Source organism: Ovis aries, chromosome 6 (assembly GCF_016772045.2).
Source record: "Ovis aries strain OAR_USU_Benz2616 breed Rambouillet chromosome 6, ARS-UI_Ramb_v3.0, whole genome shotgun sequence".
In the NCBI taxonomy this organism is placed as follows: Eukaryota; Metazoa; Chordata; class Mammalia; order Artiodactyla; family Bovidae; genus Ovis; species Ovis aries.
Window position 1 is genome coordinate 84665473 of NC_056059.1, and position 18450 is coordinate 84683922.

Below are 18450 nucleotides of genomic sequence, written 5' to 3' on the forward strand. Positions count from 1 at the left end.
TCATTTGATAATTTCCAACATCTATTGGTGAGTGTATCTCAAGTCTTGACTTTTGCAGGGGCTATGTTCTTTCAGCTCAAGAATACCATCTTTCTCTTCCAGCTAATCTCTACGTGCCTTTTAAGACTAAATTCAATCATTATACTTTCAGAGAAGTTTTTATGAGATTGAGTAGGCACCTCTAGAGCACTGTGTTTACACTTTAAATATTGATCAGTTCATACAATCAGCATGTGGATTTTTGACTTGTGTCTTGCCTCTTATATTGGAGAAGGAAATGGCAACCCACTCCAGTATTCTTGCCTGGAAAATCCCATGGACAGAGGAGCCTGGTGGGCTGTCTCACTGGTAGACAGCATCAGATATAGGGACCAAGAAAAATCAATCTATAATATAGAGTAATTTAAGAGGTTCTCTAAGGCCTTAAACAAGATAATATTCTCTATATTAACTACCTATTAGCACTTTAGAAATCATAGAATTTAAGTATTTAAAAGGACTTTAAGGCTATCTAATTGAAAGTTTTAAAAAATTTTTTTGACCATGACCCACCATAAGAGATGTTCTACATCACAGTGTGGTGTACACACACAATCACATATTTAAAGCAACAGTTCCACAACATAATACACTTACTACTTACAATACTGTAAAACTACAACAATATCAAATATTAATACAGCAAAGAAAAAACAAAATGAATAATGTAAAATATGCAAATTATAATCCAATAAACTAAAAGTAGCTTATCCACAAAAAGTATTTCAAATCCCCTTAATGCTTACAACACCCCCAGCCCCCATTTATTTTACTGCAAACTCTCCCTATATTACCAATAAAAGTGAAGTCTTGAGAGGTAAGTGTCTTGCTGAAGACTGGATCTAGAACACATTTAAAGCTCAGGCTAGTATTCTTTCCACTACATCAGTGAGAAAAAACTTCTGCTAAGAAGCCATCACATATCTAACTCATTCACTTTGAGGGATTGGATCCTTTGGCCCAGATATCTTTACAAATTAAGTGAACCACTGTCTAATCATCTTATTTTTAAGGCATAATCTGTATTTTTAGACAAAATATCTGTATTAAAAATAGTACTGATCTGGAATCCAATTAGAAAGATACTTTAAAATCCTCAGAACTATAAACTGTGAATCAATGCTGATGAAGCTTAAATTCAGAAATTTCATATACCTCTAACAATTCCTTCAAAGTGGAAAAGTGAATGAATAGAGATAATGCCATAAATTGGGAAGAGGAGAACCAGGCTGATAGAGAAGTCATACCAAAAAAATTCTGAAAAAAAAAGAAAAAAAGGAGAATGAGAGTACTTCAAATCCTTTGCTAATTTTTTTAAAATTGAGACTGTTGACATATGTTTACCTGAAGTTTGTTAAGTATAAAAGTAAGTTTTTTTCTAGTGCACATTTTGTCTTCCTCTAACCTTATCTTGGTAAACAAAAGATACATTTTCTTAAAATACATTTTAATTAAAAGTACAGATAATATTGCTATGCAATGCTATCATGAAAGGGTCTATGGGGGAAGCTTCGTGCATGAAATGGACATTCTTCTTCAGGATGTGCTGTTGTTTGAGAGTAAATTAAGGACGGCAGGAACACTCATTATTTAAGTGTCATAGCCTAATGGCTTAAAGCATTACATTTAATTGAAGACAAAATCAAATGATTGTACAGTTACAATGATCACAAAATCGTGACTGCAAGTTTGAAAGAGTCAGAGCTGAACATGTGGGAAATTGGTGTCTCTATAGAGATTAAGAATCTTTGAGAAGCAAGGTTAGACTAAGCAGGTGTTTGAACAAAATTACTCATCAAATATCAGTTATTAATTTCCGAGTCTGTAAAACAATAGCCTGAAGTTACCTAAATATAAATACAAATTTATCTACCTTAAATTCATCAATTAATCAATCACTTTGGAGTTCACTTACAACAAATGTCACATAGAGTCTAGATTTTGTTAATGCACTAAGTCTTTAGATAAGAATATTTTAATTCATTTCATTCATATGGTAGAAACAATCTTATTGCTACATACTTTCTATTATTTAGAGAGACTATGCTCTTACTTTTATATTTCAAATGTTCCCAGTATATACTTCAATTAGCAACATAGACAAAAATTTATACCAAGCTATTAATCATACTGAAGAAATTAAATGAACTATATTAAATACTTTATTCTTTAAGGCATAGATTTTTCTAAATGTTTAGGTATAATATAATTTATCACTGTGGATCATTTCTACTTCTACCATTTAGAAAGGACCATAATGTTTCATTTTGAGCACAGGGAGCTCTCTCTACTCAGTGCTCTGTAGTGACCTAAATGGGAAGGAAAGATAGATAAGGAGGGGATAAATGTGTACATATAGCTGATTTGTATACAGCAGAAACTAACAACATTGGAAAGCAGCTATACTCCAATAAAAATTTTAAAAAATAAAAGAAAATAAAACTTTAACACAAAATACAATAACACACATGAAAAACTCTTATTTTTAAAGCACTCTCCACCAGCCAACATCTGTTCTGACCATCTCAGGAGTAAGTCATAAACCTTTGTACCTATTGATAACCCGGACTGAGAAAAGCTGAGTACTTACTGGTACATCATGGAATCAGGGCTGCACCAGCTTCTATTCAGTCACTATCTGATCTTTATCAGCCAGGTCAGGGTTGGGAGGCTGGAAAATAATGAGAGTAATTGACAACAAGAAAGGAAACAAGTCTGACTAGTTTAGTGACTGAATTCTGCAACCTGAAAATAGTCTGATAAGAACATGATCAGTTTGCACCAGCTGGTTCCACACAGTGAAGTAATTGTCAATACCTTCACAGAGAAGCTCCATGCAGTAGAGGAAGCACAACATCAGCAGCTGATGATTCAGAGAACCACATTTTTCTGGTTGGAGAAGTATGATCAGCACGAGGTGTGGCCCTAATTTGTTTTTTAAAAAAATCAACACAAAAGACATTGATGGTGCTTCATACTTTTTCATTAGAATCATTATTTCTTCTCCAGTTTTCAGGGAACCATGAGGTGTTGTGACGTGGAGAAGACCTGGGTTATGGACCAGGATGGTTGTCTTTGCTATCTATCTTGCTAGTATGATAGTATCTATCTTGTTGGGATTTATTTTTTCATAAATAAATATTAGGAGTATAATAGCTTTTGATAATACTGTCCCCATTGTAACTCTAAAGATAATAAATTTATTCAAATAATTTATTAATCCCCAAAAGTCAAAAAAAAGAAAAGAAAATTTTCAAAAACTGAACTATTTTTCTCCTTTTTTATTAAGAATACTTTAGTCCATTTTAGTGTGTGTGAATTTCTCAGTATTTAGAGTCACTTTAGATGATTGCATTCATCCACAGAAATTTTAGTCTGACTACACGAACTGCTTAAGATCAGTGAAGTTTCAGGATGAATATTATAATTTTAAGTGCTGCTTTTAAAGGCTCAGAGCTAGGAAATATTAAAGGAAAAAAAGCTTTAAACGTGCATCTTCATTGTTCATACAGAATACTTTATCTAGGGAATTCCCTGGTAGTCCTGTGATTAAAACTCAGAGCTTTCTCTGCTGTACACCCTGGTTCTTTGCTTTAATTATAATAAATAAAGGCATTGATGTATGAGGACCTAGTTAATGTATCATATGAAGGTTTTTAAATGAATGTTCCTTAGAATTGACAACTCAATCCGTTAATTCTAAAAGTTAGCAGGTAGTAGTGAAATTCACTCCATGTGAATTTGACTTCATTGATATCATCACATGCAGCCACATATGGGCAGGCACCATGCTGGTCCTATCGCTGTGCTGCTGATTGATTTATTATCAGTCAAAGACAAAGAGTGTATGATGCAAAGCCTCAATGGGAAAAAGTTTACAATAAGATGACTTTACATCTTACATTCTGATGACCGGACATTAAGGGGAAAGTTAAGATACTCCCGAATTGATCATGTTTCATCAGTGTCCAAAATTAAAGAAAGGAACAGAAAAATACACCTTTTAGAATAGATTCTAAAGGTACATTTCCCTGTAATTTCAGATTTTTATGGTAAATTAATTAAATTTATGAACATAGTAAGTAGTGTCATCACAAAGAAATAATTTAACCTCATACTTTCTAGTAGCCTAAGGTTTGAGTGCTGACCTTAAGTCACCTTGCACTCATTAAGGCAATCAGTGTACTACTTTGCCGTTGAAAGAAAGTAAAGGAGGTTTAGTGGAGGATCACACCTTGCCTAAAAACCTTTTGGTGGTTGTAGTGATGGTTTAGTCCCTAGGTCATGTATGACTCTTTTGAGACCCCATGGATTATAGCCCACCAGGTTCCTCTGTCCATGGGATTTCTCAGGCAAGAATACTGAACTGGCTTGCCATTTCCTTCTCCAGGGGATCTTCCCAACCAAGGGATTGAACATTCATCAATCTGCAGGCAGATTCTTTACTGCTAAGCCACGATGGAAGCCCTAGCTTCCTATCTTTCACCTCATCAAGAATTTGTTCATTAAGTTCAAAATCCTCTAAGAATCAAATTTACCCAACCTTTTCCCCCATAATACATCACATCATGACTTTGTGATTTCTCTTCTATTTTCACAACCTCCTTCCCATTGGAGTGTTCTCCTTATTCTTTCATTCACTTAAGATAACATTTAGTAAAAGCCCAATACAATTACTATCTCAATCAAATCTCTAACTGTTTGAGACAGTTTAACATGCAGCTTATGGGCATCCATACTTAGATTCAAACTTTTGTTTTGTGACCTTGGTTATCTCTCTGTGCCTCAATTTCTTCATCATATAAAATAAAAATAACATAACTTTTACATTATTTTATTTTTATTCTAGTATAGTTGTTACAAAAGTTATGTTAGTTTCAGGTATACAACAGAGTGATTCAATATTTTTATAGGTTATATTTTTCTAAAGTTATAAAATAGTGACTATATTCCCTGTACTAAAGAGTATCTCTTTGTAGCTTATTTATTTTATACAGAGTAGCTTGTACCTCTCAATCCCCTGCCTCTATTTTGTCCCTCCCTCTTTCCCTCACCAACATTTGTTATTTGTGTGCTTTTTGATGATAGCCATTGTGACAGGTATGAGATGATAGCTCATTGGGCATTTCTCTGATGACAGTGAGGTTGAACATTTTTTCATGTACCTGTTGGCCATCCACATGTCTTCTTTGAGAAAAGGTGTATTGAGATCTTCTGCCCATTTTTGAATTGGGTTGTTTGTTTTTTATGTGGAGTTTTATGACCTGTTTATATGTTTTGGACATTAACCTTTAAAGACCAACAACTGGATCGTTTGCTTCTCTGATGTCTTCTAGTGTCTTAGGTAGACCAGTAGTAGGTGACCAATTAACACTTACTGGGTGATTTGTCATGTCACTTCCAAATCACAATTCATTTTTACCTTCTACATTGATTCTGGGCTTCCCTGGTGGCTCAGTGGTAAACAATCTGCCTGCCAAGCAGGAGAATCAGTACGTGTGGGTTGCAACCCTGGATCAGGAAGATTCCCTGGAAAAGGAAATGGCAACCCACTCCAGTATTCTTGCCTGAGAAATCTCATGGACAAAGGAACCTGGTGGGCTACAATCCATGGGGTCACAGAAGAGCCAGACATGACTGGTTGACTAAACAACAATTTTGCTTCTGGAAAGTTGGAATTTAGGTTTTGCAGTGGCTTATATCTTATTCATAAGTAGCTTATACTCCTTACTGATAACTTGATAAAACTCTGACTCTGGTACAGAATAACTTGGAAAAATTCTTTGCTGCTCTAAAATGGTGGTACACCAAGGTTGGAGTCAGGGCTTGTGGAAGCTGTCTATTCTACATATAGAAAATAAAGAGGATGTGTTTTCTGTAAATAGTTCTATTAATGAAACAAAAGAAAACTGATTAAAGTCAGTGTTGTTACTATTGTCACCATGTACCAGAATTTCTAAACATAATTAATAAAATGTTCCTCCCTGCTGAAGGGTTGAAAACTCAAACTAATGCCCCTAGCCTAACTTATCTTTTGCGTCATGTTCCAAAGTTATCCTGCAGGCATTAAATTTCTCCTGGTCAGTAATGAGGATCCTGATACATCTTAGTGCAGCCTTCTCACCCATATTTTTACTATGTGTCACAGTAACAATGCATTTCACATCACAGCAAAGTTTCCACACAGATACACATATATGTTCACTAAATGGACATCTTTACTTGTAACAGAGAATGGCACTGATTTCGAAAATTACCTTTTAATTTGATCCATAGCCATCCAAATTAGAACTTCCAAGAAACTGTTCTAGAATTAATTAAGTAGTCTCCAGAGGTTCTGTGAACTAGATAGAGCACAAAATTGGAAATATAGTAGACTGCTGATATTTAGGGGTAAAAATAGAATTTAAGAAACTGATTTACTTTCTTTGGCATCTACACTAGTAGGGTTACATTACAGAAAAAATAGTATATCAAAGCAAGTATCAAGAAATAAAGAGGCAAATGGTTGTCTGAGGAAGCCTTACAAATAGCTGAGAAAAGAAGAGAAGCTAAAGGCAAAAGAGAAAAGAAGAAATATACCTATCTGAATGCAGAGTTCCAAAGAAGAGCAAGGAGAGATAAGAAAGCCTTCCTCAGTGGTCAGTGCAAAGAAGTAGAGGAAAACAATAGAATGGGAAAGAACAGAGATCTCTTCAAGAAAATTAGAGATATCAAGGGAACATTTCACGAAAAGATGGGCACAATAAAGGACAGAAATGGTGTGGACCTAACAGAAGCAGAAGATATTAAGAAGAGGTGGCAAGAATACACAGAAGAATTATACAAAAAAGATCTTAATGACCCAGATAACCATGATGGTATGATCACTCACCTAGAGCCAGACATCCTGGAATGCAAAGTCAAGTGTGCCTTAGGAAACATCACTAAGAACAAAGCTAGTGGAGGTGATGGAATTCCAATTGAACTATTTCAGATCCTGAAAGATGAGGCTATTAAAGTGCTGTCCTCAATACACCAGCAAAGCTGGAAAACTCAGCAGTGGCCACAGGACTGGAAAAGGTCAGTTTTCATTCCAATCCCAAAGAAAGGCAATGCTAAAGAATGTTCAAACTACTACACAATTGCACTCATCTCACACTAGCAAACTAATGCTCAAAATGCTCCAAGTGAGCCTTCAACAGTACATGAACCAAGAACTTCCAGATGTTCAAGCTGGATTTGGAAAAGGAAGAGGAACCAGAGATCAAATTGCCAATATCCTTTGAATCATAGAAAAAACAAGAGAACTCCAGAAAAAAATATCTACTTTTGCTTTATTGACTATGCCAAAGACTTTGACAGTGAGAATCACAATAAACCGTGGAGAATTCTTTTTTTAATTTATTTTTTATTTTTTAATTTAATTTTATTTATTTATTTTAATGAAGAATTCTTAAAGAGATGGAAATACCAGACCACCTAACCTGCCTGCTGCGAAATCTGCATGCAGGTCAAGAAGCAACAGTTAGAACTGGACACGGAACAACAAATTGTTTTAAATTGGGAAGAGAGTATGTCAAGGCTGTATATTGTCACCTTGTCTATTTAACTTATATGCAGAGTACATCATGTAAAATGCCAGGTTTGATGAAGTGCCAGCTGGAATCAAGGTTGTCGGGAGAATAACCTCAGATATGCAGATGACACCACCCTTATGGCAGAAAGCAAAGAGTAACTAAAGAATCTCCTTATGAAAGTGAAAGAGGAGAGTGAAAAAGCTGGCTTAAAACTCAACTTTCAAAGACTAAGATCATGACATCTGGTCCCATCACTTCATGGCAAATAGATGGTAAAACAATGGAAACAGTGACAGATTTTATTTTGGGGAGCTCCAAAGTCACTGCAAATGGTGACTGCAGCCATGAAAGTAAAAGACACTTGCTCCTTGGAAGAAAAGCTATGACCAACATAGACAGCATACTAAAAAGCAGAGACATTACTTTGCTAACAAAGTCCATTTAGTCAAAGATAATGTTTTTCCAGGAATCATGTATGGATGTGAGAGTTGGACTATAAAGAAAGCTGAGCGCCAAAGAATTGATGCTTTTGAACTGTGGTGTTGGAGAAGACTCTTGAGAGTCTCTTGGACTGCAAGGAGATTCAAACAATCCATCCTAAAGGAAATCAGTTCTGAATATTTATTGGGAGAACTGATGCTAAAGCTGAAACTACAATACTTTGGTCACCTGATGCAAAGAGCTGACTCATTGGAAAAGACCCTGGTGCTGGGAAAGATTGAAGGCAGGAGGAGAAGGGGACGAGAGAGGATGAGATGGTTGGATGGCATCATCAACTCAATGGACATGAGTTTGAGCAAGCTCTGGGAGCTGGTGATGGACAAGGAGGCTCGGCATGCTGCAGTCCATGGGGTTGCAAAGAGTCAGACACAACTGAGTGACTGAACTGAACTCAACAGAAATAATAGTATGTCAAAGCTAGTATCCAGGCTGAGGGGTGATTATCGCCCAAAAGCCCCTTGCCCTTCCTCTTTGAAGTCTCAAGTCCTGCGCTGATCTGAGTACCATCTCTCAATTTCTCCCCCAACTTTGAAAAAAAACCGTGTGAGCTAGTCACTCAGTCGTGTCAGACTCTTTGTGACCCCGTGGACTATAGCCCACCAGGCTCCTCTCTGTACATGAAATTCTCCAGGCAAGAATACTGGAGTGAACAGCTATTCCCTTCTCCAGAGGATCTTCTGACCTAGGGATCAAACCCTGGTCTTCTACATTACAGAAGAATTCTTTACCATCTGTGCCACCACTTACTCCTCATCTAATAATGTGTTAATTATTCAACTCTGGCCAGTTTCTTATTCCATTCCAAATTCACATAATACTGAAGTTCATTAATATCCATCTCTTTCTAAAGCATTTGTTCATTCCTCTCTAATGAGTATACCAATCTCTTAGTCATCTTAGTCATCTCTCCATCTATGCATAATTTAAGTACTTCTTACTGGAGGAATTTCTTTATGCCTGCAATACATGAAGGCATCATTATGTAATGTTGACTGGTCAGGATGTCCTCATGAAAGCTATAGTTAGATGGCCCATTAACTGCAAGATTAGAAATTTATGCTTAATGACACATCTTAAATATTACAAATTATTCTCCCTTGTCCACTCTTTCGTTTAAGATAGAGACTGGTTGTAATCATTATAATTTTCAGAAGTTCGTTAAAAATAGCTAAAATTTTGTCAAATATATTGATAAAAGTTTAAAAAAGGATGATTTATTCTTAGTTATACATGAGTAAACCTTCAGCTGTTTTATTTAAAATGAGAAGGTGACCTTAAGTCTATTTCAATAGAGACTGTAGGGACTGATTACAGGTTAACATGCATATTTTTTTTTACAAAGTAGTATTCACATAGGTTATTATTTCCTCTGAGTTGTGATTTTTCTCACTGTTTAAATGAAGGCTATAAACATTAACAGTTTTCTGGTTGTTCATGATATAATGATATGGCATGAAACTGTAAAAGGACATGTAATTATTGAAAATTTGTTGGGTAAAAATAATATTTCTACACAAAAAATGCAAGTTAAGTAAATGAAAAATTACTAAACTAATACAAGATTTCAAAGTTGCCTGAATCAAGACATAAATATACCAAACTTACTAACTTTAAAATATTAGCCAATTATAAATTATAATAAAGTCATTTCTTTCAGAAAACAAAAAAATTATACAATATAACTAGTAATATCCTTAAGAAATTATAAGACTCATGTAGAGAAAGCTATATACACATTTTAAAAAGAATAAAAAATACTGCAAAGATATGTGCAAAAATGTTACAAAAGATAGAGACATTTATATAAGGATAAGATGATTTTTATATGTGAAAACTGGAAATATACAATTATTAAATAAATGTGACATTTAACAATTGTTAATTCATTTTAGGTTTGAGGATGGGAAAAGGGAGCTTTAGAGAAGAGAAAAAATGGGCAGAAAACAATGAAAAGATGAAAGAAAATGAGAGAAGAAACACAGAAAATTGATAGAACCACTATGGAAGGCAATATGGAAATTCCTTAAAAAAAAAACTAGGAATAAAACCATCATATGACTCAGCAAGCCCACCCCTAGGTATACACCCTGAGGAAACGAAAGTTGAAAAAGACACAGGTATCCCATTGTTCATTGCAGTATTATTTGCAATAGCTAGAACATGGAAGCAACCTAGATGTCTATTGATAGATGAATGGATAAAGAAGTTGTGCTCAAATACACAATGGAATATTACTTAGCCATAAAAAGGAATGCATTTGAGTCAGTTCTAATGAGGTGGATGAACCTAGAACCTATTATACAGAGTGAAGTGAGTAAGAAAGAGAAAGAGAAATATTATATTCTAATGCATATATACAGAATCTAGAAAAATGTTACTGAAGAATTTATTTGCAAGGCAGCAATGGAGAAACAGACATAGAGAACAGACTTATGGACATGGGGAGAGGAGGGAGAGGGTGAGATGTATGGAAAGAGTGACATGGAAACTTACATTAGCATATGTAAAATAGGTAGCCAACGGATATTTGCTGTATGGCTCAGGAAACTCAAACAGAGGTTCTGTATCAACCTAGAGGGGTGGAATGGAGAGAGAAGGAGGTTGAAAAGGGAGGGGATATATGTATATCTAAGTAAGAAACCTATGCAGGTCAGAAAACAACAATTAGAACTAGATATGGAACAACAGACTGGTTCCAAATAGGAAAAGGAGTACGTCAAGGCTGTATCTTGTCACCCTGCTTATTTAACTTCTATGCAGACTACATCATGAGAAACGCTGGGCCGGAAGAAGCACAAGCTGGAATCAAGATTGCTGGGAGAAATATCAATCACCTCAGATATGCAGATGACACCACCCTTATGGCAGAAAGTGAAGAGGAACTACAAAGCCTCTCAATGAAAGTGAAAGAGGAGAATGAAAAAGAAAAAGTTGGTTTAAAGCTCAACATTCAGAAAACGAAGATCATGGCATCCGATCCATCACTTCATGGGAAATAGATGGGGAAACAGTGGAAACAGTGTCAGACTTTATTTTGGGGGGCTCCAAAACCACTGCAGATGGTGATTGCAGCCATGAAATGAAAAGATGCTTACTCCTTGGAAGGAAAGTTATGACAAACTTAGATAGTATATTAAAAAACAGAGACATTTCTTTTCCGACTAAGGTCCATCTAGTCAAGGCTATGATTTTTCCAGTGGTCATGTATGGATGTGAGAGTTGGACTGTGAAGAAAGCTGAGCACCGAAGAATTGATTCGTTTGAACTGTGGTGTTGGAGAAGACTCTTGAGAGTCCCTTGGACTGCGAAGAGATCCAACCAGTCCATCCTAAAGGGGACCAGTCCTGGGTGTTCATTGGAAGGACTGATGCTAAAGCTGAAACTCTAAAACTCTGGCCACCTCATGGGAAGTGTTGAGTCATTGGAAAAGACCCTGATGCTGGGAGGGATTGAGGGCAGGAAGAGAGGCATCACCGACTCAATGCACATGAGTTTGGGTGAACTCCGGGAGTTGGTGGTGGACAGGGAAGCCTGGCGTGCTGTGATTCATGGGGTTGCAAAGAGTCGGACATGACTGAGTGACTGAACTAAACTGAAGGCTGATTCATGTTGAGGTTTGACAGAAAACAATAAAATTCTATAAAGCAATTATCCTTCAATTAAAAATAAATAAATATAGGTCCTCCTAGTGGACTGAAGTAGTGGGTGAAAGCTTCAAAGAGCACCAATTTAGGTCTGTGGAACTGATGTATCATTGTAATTGAATATTTTTCACTCAAGATCAAAGATCTCACACAGCAGACGGTGGAGAACTGGAGAAAATAATTAGCAATATAGTTAAAAGAATATTTGACTAGGAAACCAGATTCCAGTTTTAGAATTAGTCACTTAATAACTTGTGCTTCCTTGGTGGCTCAGATGGTAAAAATCCACTTGCAGTGAGGGATACCTGGGTTTGATCCCTGGTTTGGGAAGTTCCCCTGGAGGAGGGCATGGCAACCCACTCCAGTATTCTTGCCTGAAGAATCCCATGGACAGAGGAGCCTTGTGGGCTACAGTCTATGGGGTCTCAAAGAGTTGGACAGGACTGAGCGACTGAGCACACACACCACCTTGTTTGTTATCTATCCCTCTCTATGCCTCTACTTCTATCTCTGCCAAAGGAAAGCTTGTACTACATAATCTCTGATGTCGTTTTCTGATCCAGAATAATTATACTTCCATGATTTTAATCATGTAATCTATGACAAACCTAATTGACTTGTAGTGGGGTCTCACAAAGTTCTGATCATCAAAATATATGTATATTTAGAGATCGTCAGTGTGGTTATGGCAACCCACTCCAGTACTCTTGCCTGGAAAATCCCATGGACGAAGGAGCCTGGTAGGCTGCAGTCCATGGGGTCGTGAAGAGTCGGATACGACTGAGTGACTTAATTTTCACTTTTCGCTTTCATGCATTGGAGAAGGAAATGGCAACCTACTCCAGTGTTCTTGCCTGGAGAATCCCAGGGACGGTGGAGCCTGGAGGGCTGCCCTCTATGGGGTCCCACAGAGTTGGACATGACAGAAGTGACTTAGCAGCAGCAGCAGCAGCAGTGTGGTTATGGATGTGATTGTGTTAAATTGCTGGGACCAGGAGATAAACATTAAAACAAACACAAAAATACCTCCTGGAACAGTAGTGCTAAACATTTTAAAGTTTTTGATATGCAATCATTAAATGTATAATCACTGTGTTAAATATGTGATGGACTAAGTCACTAAATAAGAAAATAACAGATGACATTTTATGAGATTATATGTTTTAAAAATCTAGCTTCAAGGCTATTAAATTAACACCCTATCATAAAGGTATATTCTGATTGACTTCTCTCTTGCAAAGAATTAAAAGAAAGGTACTTAGATATTTTATTCTCATGAAACAGACATATCCTTAAAAATTATTGAGAACACTAAACAACTATGGTTTATATAAGCTATCAATATTTACTGTATTAGAATTAAAACAAAGAAATTCCAAACATTTATTAATTTAAAATTGAAGATAATCAGCCATTTAAAAATAACATCATTATTTTTAAAACTATTTTAAAAAATGTGAATCTCATTTTATATCTATCTGCTTTTGAACTCATTTCATTGCAATGGGTTGTTTTGATTGAAGTATTTTAGGCAAATTCTGTCTCCACAGAAGTAGTTGAAAAGAAAGAGTATCTTGATAGCCTTTTCAAATTATTATGGATATTCTTTGACTCTACACAAAATCTTGAAAAGCAGTAATTTCTTACAGGCTAGTTGTTGCAATATGAAGCCGTATCAATGAAACTGTTGTATTCAGTTCATGTCACTTTGTGAGGGAATCTTTTGATGTGCCTGATTTTGTAAAATATTATGCATTGGCTATTTATGAAGTATGGGTGTACTTAGTTCACACAGTCATACAGATCTCCCAAATGCTGACATATTCCATTATGCAATATCACCACCAATCTCATTATAGAACTCTCCATTTATAAGGATTCATTACCTTTTATAAAATTCTCATTTTCACATCAGAGTTTAAATTTTATCACAAGCAACACATTACTAATTATTTTTCCTGACGTGATTGGCTCACTTGATTAGTTTTCAATAAACTGTCTATAAAAGAACTGAGTCTAAATTACCATGGTATTGTCTGTTAGTTTCTTTTTCTAGCGAAAATGGCACTATGTGATAAACAGCAGCTACTTGAGCTTTTGACTCAAATGTCCAAGAACTTTCCTCAAGACAACCACCGTCCTTCAGTATGCAGCAGAGGTGTTTATGCATGTTTCCATTTTGTAACCTAGCGTATTAAAGAAAATCTGTACTCAGTGGGCAAGATTTAATAAAATTAATTTTTATTGTTTCATCAAGAACATTCTTAAATGAAACAAGAATTTTTTTTTTAAGAGCCCTTAAAAGGAAAAAGATTAGCTCTAAGGTGCTAACAATTTTAAACATCACTGCTTTGATTTTATCAGTACCAGTGTCAGCCCAGAGAAACCACAAATGATACTTTGTTTTGATGTCGCCAGCCCATGAGAGACTCAGGGATATCTGAGAGTTGACGGTACCCACTTTAAGAAACAAATTAGACTTTTCAAACCAAACAAATACCATTTCAAACCTCCCAAAATATCTTTTGATTGACTAAAAATCTACTTCTAAGCAACATATTGAAAATGCCTTATCATTCATTTAAGGTTCAAGTGGAGAAAATAAAATTTGAACAAGGCAGATAGAAAATGTAAACATAGAAGTACATTTAGGAAAGATCATGCCGTAGGAAACTATAACATGGTATAAGGAGAAAAATAGATTTTAAAATATGCATTAATCTCATAAATACTGCTTTCCATACCTTGTAATTTATGATCTTGAAGTGGTTCTGACATTAGATTGCATCTTCTCCTTTGCCTGGCAGCTGATGTAAACGGCCCTAGAATGAAACTTTTGAAACTTTCCTCTGAAATCCAAAATATATGAAAGACAATACCACCTCCTTCTCGACCAGGACTTGGGTCTTTAAACCTGAGTCAGGCATGCACCATGATTTCAAAATGATTCTTGACAATCTGAAGTCAGTCACATGCCATCTTTCTTTAGCCAATCATAGGGTGATGCTAAAAACAACAACAGGTCAATTGAGGCATTTTCTAACACACCTATAATCACCACTATCATTATTCCTGGCTCTCTTCCAGAGAACTCTGAGGACAGCACAGATCCCATCTGGTCCTACAGCTCCCAACACGTAGCAAGAAAACATCATGCTTACTCTCTTCTCTACAAGGATGATGCAGTTTGCCCAAAGTCTCATAGCAAACTTAGGAGTGAAAATGTTGATGAAAGAACTTGGGTATAGAATCCTTATTTCAAGAAATACCTTTTTTACTCATATTACTTTATGCTCTTGAAGAAAATGAATGGAATAAATAACCTACAGTAATAACTTTAGAGTATCCTTTGCTAGCACATTAAATTTCTGCTGATGAAACATTGCAGCATGAAACTAATATTTATTCAGTCCGGACTACCGCAAAACACACTTTTAATCACTTAACAATTGAAGGATTCAGCAGATATTATCATGACATAAATTATTCACAGTACTTTTCAGTTCAGTTCAGTCGCTTAGTCATGTCCGACTCTTTGCAACCCCATGAACCGCAGCACCCCAGGCCTCCCTGTCCATCACCAACTCCCAGAGTTCACTCAGACTCACTTCCATCGAGTCAGTGATGCCATCCAGCCATCTCATCCTCTGCCGTCCCCTTCTCCTCCTGCCCCCAATCCCTCCCAGCATCAGAGTCTTTTCCAATGAGTCAGCTCTTCGAATGAGGTGGCCAAAGTACTGGAGTTTCAGCTTCAGCATCATTCCCTCCAAAGAAATCCCAGGGCTGACCTCCTTCAGAATGGACTGGTTGGATCTCCTTGCAGTCCAAGGGACTCTCAAGAGTCTTCTCCAACACCACAGTTAAAAAGCATCAATTCTTTGGTGGTCAGCTTTCTTCACAGTTCAACTCTCATGTGCATACATTACCACAGGAAAAACCATAGCCTTGACTAGATGGACCTTTGTTGCCTAGTGTCTGATAAAAACATCTAATTTGAAAGGTTGTTGAGTAAATACCCCAAGGAAATAGTTTTGCAGCTACATTTTGGCTTTAAATTATTGCTGCTTAACAGAGGAGATATGTTCAAACTACTATATACTACATTATTAGTGTGCCCTTGGCAGTAGATTGAAACACAAGTCAACAAAGAGTTATATGAGGATGGTGATGGAGTCCAACTTTTGCAACCCCATGGACACTAGCCCTCCAGGCTCCTCTGTCCATGGGATTTCCAAGGCAAGAATACTGGAGCGGGTTGCCACTTCCTTCTCCAGGGGATCCTCCCAACCCAGGGGTTGAACCTGTGTCTCCTACATTGCAGGCAGGCTCCTACACTGCAAGTGGATTCTTCATCACTGAGCCACCAGGGAAGCCTAAAAGGACTCCTTAACAAATGCTCATTCTTCAAAATTTTTGCTGAATCCTCTACCTCTTCTCAGCTACTAAATTTTGCAAATTCTCTTGGCTCAGCCTTCACATGTTTTCTATTCAGATAATTTCTATTCTTTCTCTATCACACTTGCCTGACTCATCTAATTCCTTTGTTTCAAATGCACTCTCTATGTCCAGGAGTCCTAAACTTACATTTCCAGTCGTTATCTCCTCTCTGAACTCCATACTTGTATCTTTAAATCTCCACTCAGCATACTTACTTGTATTTTACATAAGCATCTTATGCTTAATATATACCAAATTTAACAATTAATTCTCCCTAGTCCTATAACTTCTTCTTTCAGCACTTTCAAATAGCAACAAACTGCACTGTTCTTCACCCAGTTGGTCACGACAAAAACCTTAAAGTCATGCTAGACTCTTCTCCACATCCAATCCATTAGAAAATCCTAGCATCTCTACCTTCAAAACGTATATTTGAATCTGACCACTAGTCATTATCTTCACTAATACCACCATAATCCATGATCTAATACCACCATAATCCATGATCTAATGACTAGTCATCTGAATTACTGCATTGTCTCCTAACTGGCATCACCACTTCCATAATTAGCCCTACTCAGTCTATTCTGTATACAATGATCAGAGTAACATTATTGAAATGTCAGTCAAGTTATGTTTCTGTCTTGAATAAAACCCTCAAATGCCTTTTTGGCACAGTCAGAACAAAATTAAGTCTTATCTTAGCAGGTGAGATCATGTATAGTCTTGCTCTTCTTGTTCTCTGGCATTTCCAACGTCATGTTCACTCAGTTCCAGACATGTTGCCTTTAGTCTTTGTAATTTCTATTCTCTCTCTTTGAAACTCTTGCTGCAAATACCTCCAAGTCTTGCTCTTTCACTTCTTTTACATCTCTGCTCTGATGTTACCTTATCAAAGGAACTTCTCTGACCATGTTGTCTAAAATAGTTACCTCATCACTTTCTATTCACAACCTCTGCTTACTTCTTTTTCTTAGCATTCATAGCTTGTTATCTCTACTCTCTTTTTGTGTATACTATACATATGCATATTATATTCATGTATATATATTAATTTATCAATTTATTAACAGAATGAAAATGAGTTATCTCCTGAATAATAGATAATCAATTATTCATTCATATGGACTTGTACATAAACACTAATTATAGTAAATAATTTTTGAGTCATTTGTTCTAGCTTTACCTAGTAGCCAATGCTTAAACAATTCTTTGATAAAGCACTGGAACTTACTGCTGGAACTATATATACTATATAATATTTTGTAAATTGAAAAACTACACACACATATATATATATAGCTCTAGTATAGAAACAAAAAGCAACTAAGTGAAAAAAAGTAATGACTGTTTATTCAGAGCATGCTATATACAGCCAGGGAGTCAGCCACCATCATTTGTGTTTGGCAGAGACTCAAAAGTAGGCACAGTGAGGGAAGCTTTATAGTATTAAAAAGAAGATTTCAAATATGCCCTGATTGGGGGCCGCTAGCATAGGAAAACTCTAAGAAGGTTAATTAGAAATGAAGCATTGTATTCGATTGGATAAAGCGTGCCTATTTAGCTTTCTCTGGTTGGTCCTAAGTTGGAAGTGGGGGAAAATATAAGGAAAGTTACCAGCTATTTATTAAGACCAAATCATTTGCGGCTGATTGCATGTTGTTTGGCCTTCTGGACTGGTTGTTGCAGATAGTGATTTGGCTTTGTGGGCTGGTTGCCAAAGCAAATGATAAGGATGCATTTTTTTTATATGATCTGGACATTGCCTGTTTGTATTTTGAACCTCTAACTAGGTGACTTTTAATAAGCTAAATATAATTTATTATATACTCTAAAATATTTTATAATGATAATATTTTAACATTATCTCATTTAGTATTTTTTTGTACTCAAAAAGGAAATACCTGGAGGTACTTCCAGGTATTGCTATTGATAAATATCTACAAGTAACAGACTCTGCATCTGAATCCACCCAATCTGCCCTCTTCCCCTTTCTGTTGATCTTGCATCAATTGTTCTTATCTGAGGCTCTTGTTCTTGGGTCCTAACACTGACCTCCACTAATATATCAAAAGATGTCACTATAGAAATTAATGGTCTTGTTCTCCTGCAAGCAATTTTTCTACTTTGTACTGGACTGTTTTCAGCATACAACCATGTTGGATAAACCTATTTTTAAGAAAGAAAGAAAATCCTTGAAAGCTCCCCTACCCCGATTAAGACACTGTCTCATTTTTTATTTTGCTTTAGAGCAAAATTTCTATAAAGGA

At 36.2% G+C, this 18450-nt stretch overlaps 1 protein-coding gene across 1 annotated transcript in view; it reads right to left on the reverse strand.

Annotated features, from left to right (window-relative positions):
• LOC101121519 (transmembrane serine protease 11F) overlaps nt 1–14656 on the reverse strand; it is a 98393-nt gene extending 83737 nt beyond the window's left edge. The window contains exons 1-2 of the mRNA XM_042251467.2: nt 14488–14656; nt 2630–2710 (exon numbers count right to left, since the gene is read on the reverse strand). Of these exons, the coding sequence (XP_042107401.1) occupies nt 2630–2640 (11 nt within the window). The 5' untranslated portion in view covers nt 2641–2710; nt 14488–14656. The remainder of the gene's footprint in view (nt 1–2629; nt 2711–14487) is intronic.
• Between the last annotated feature and the right edge of the window lie 3794 nt (nt 14657–18450).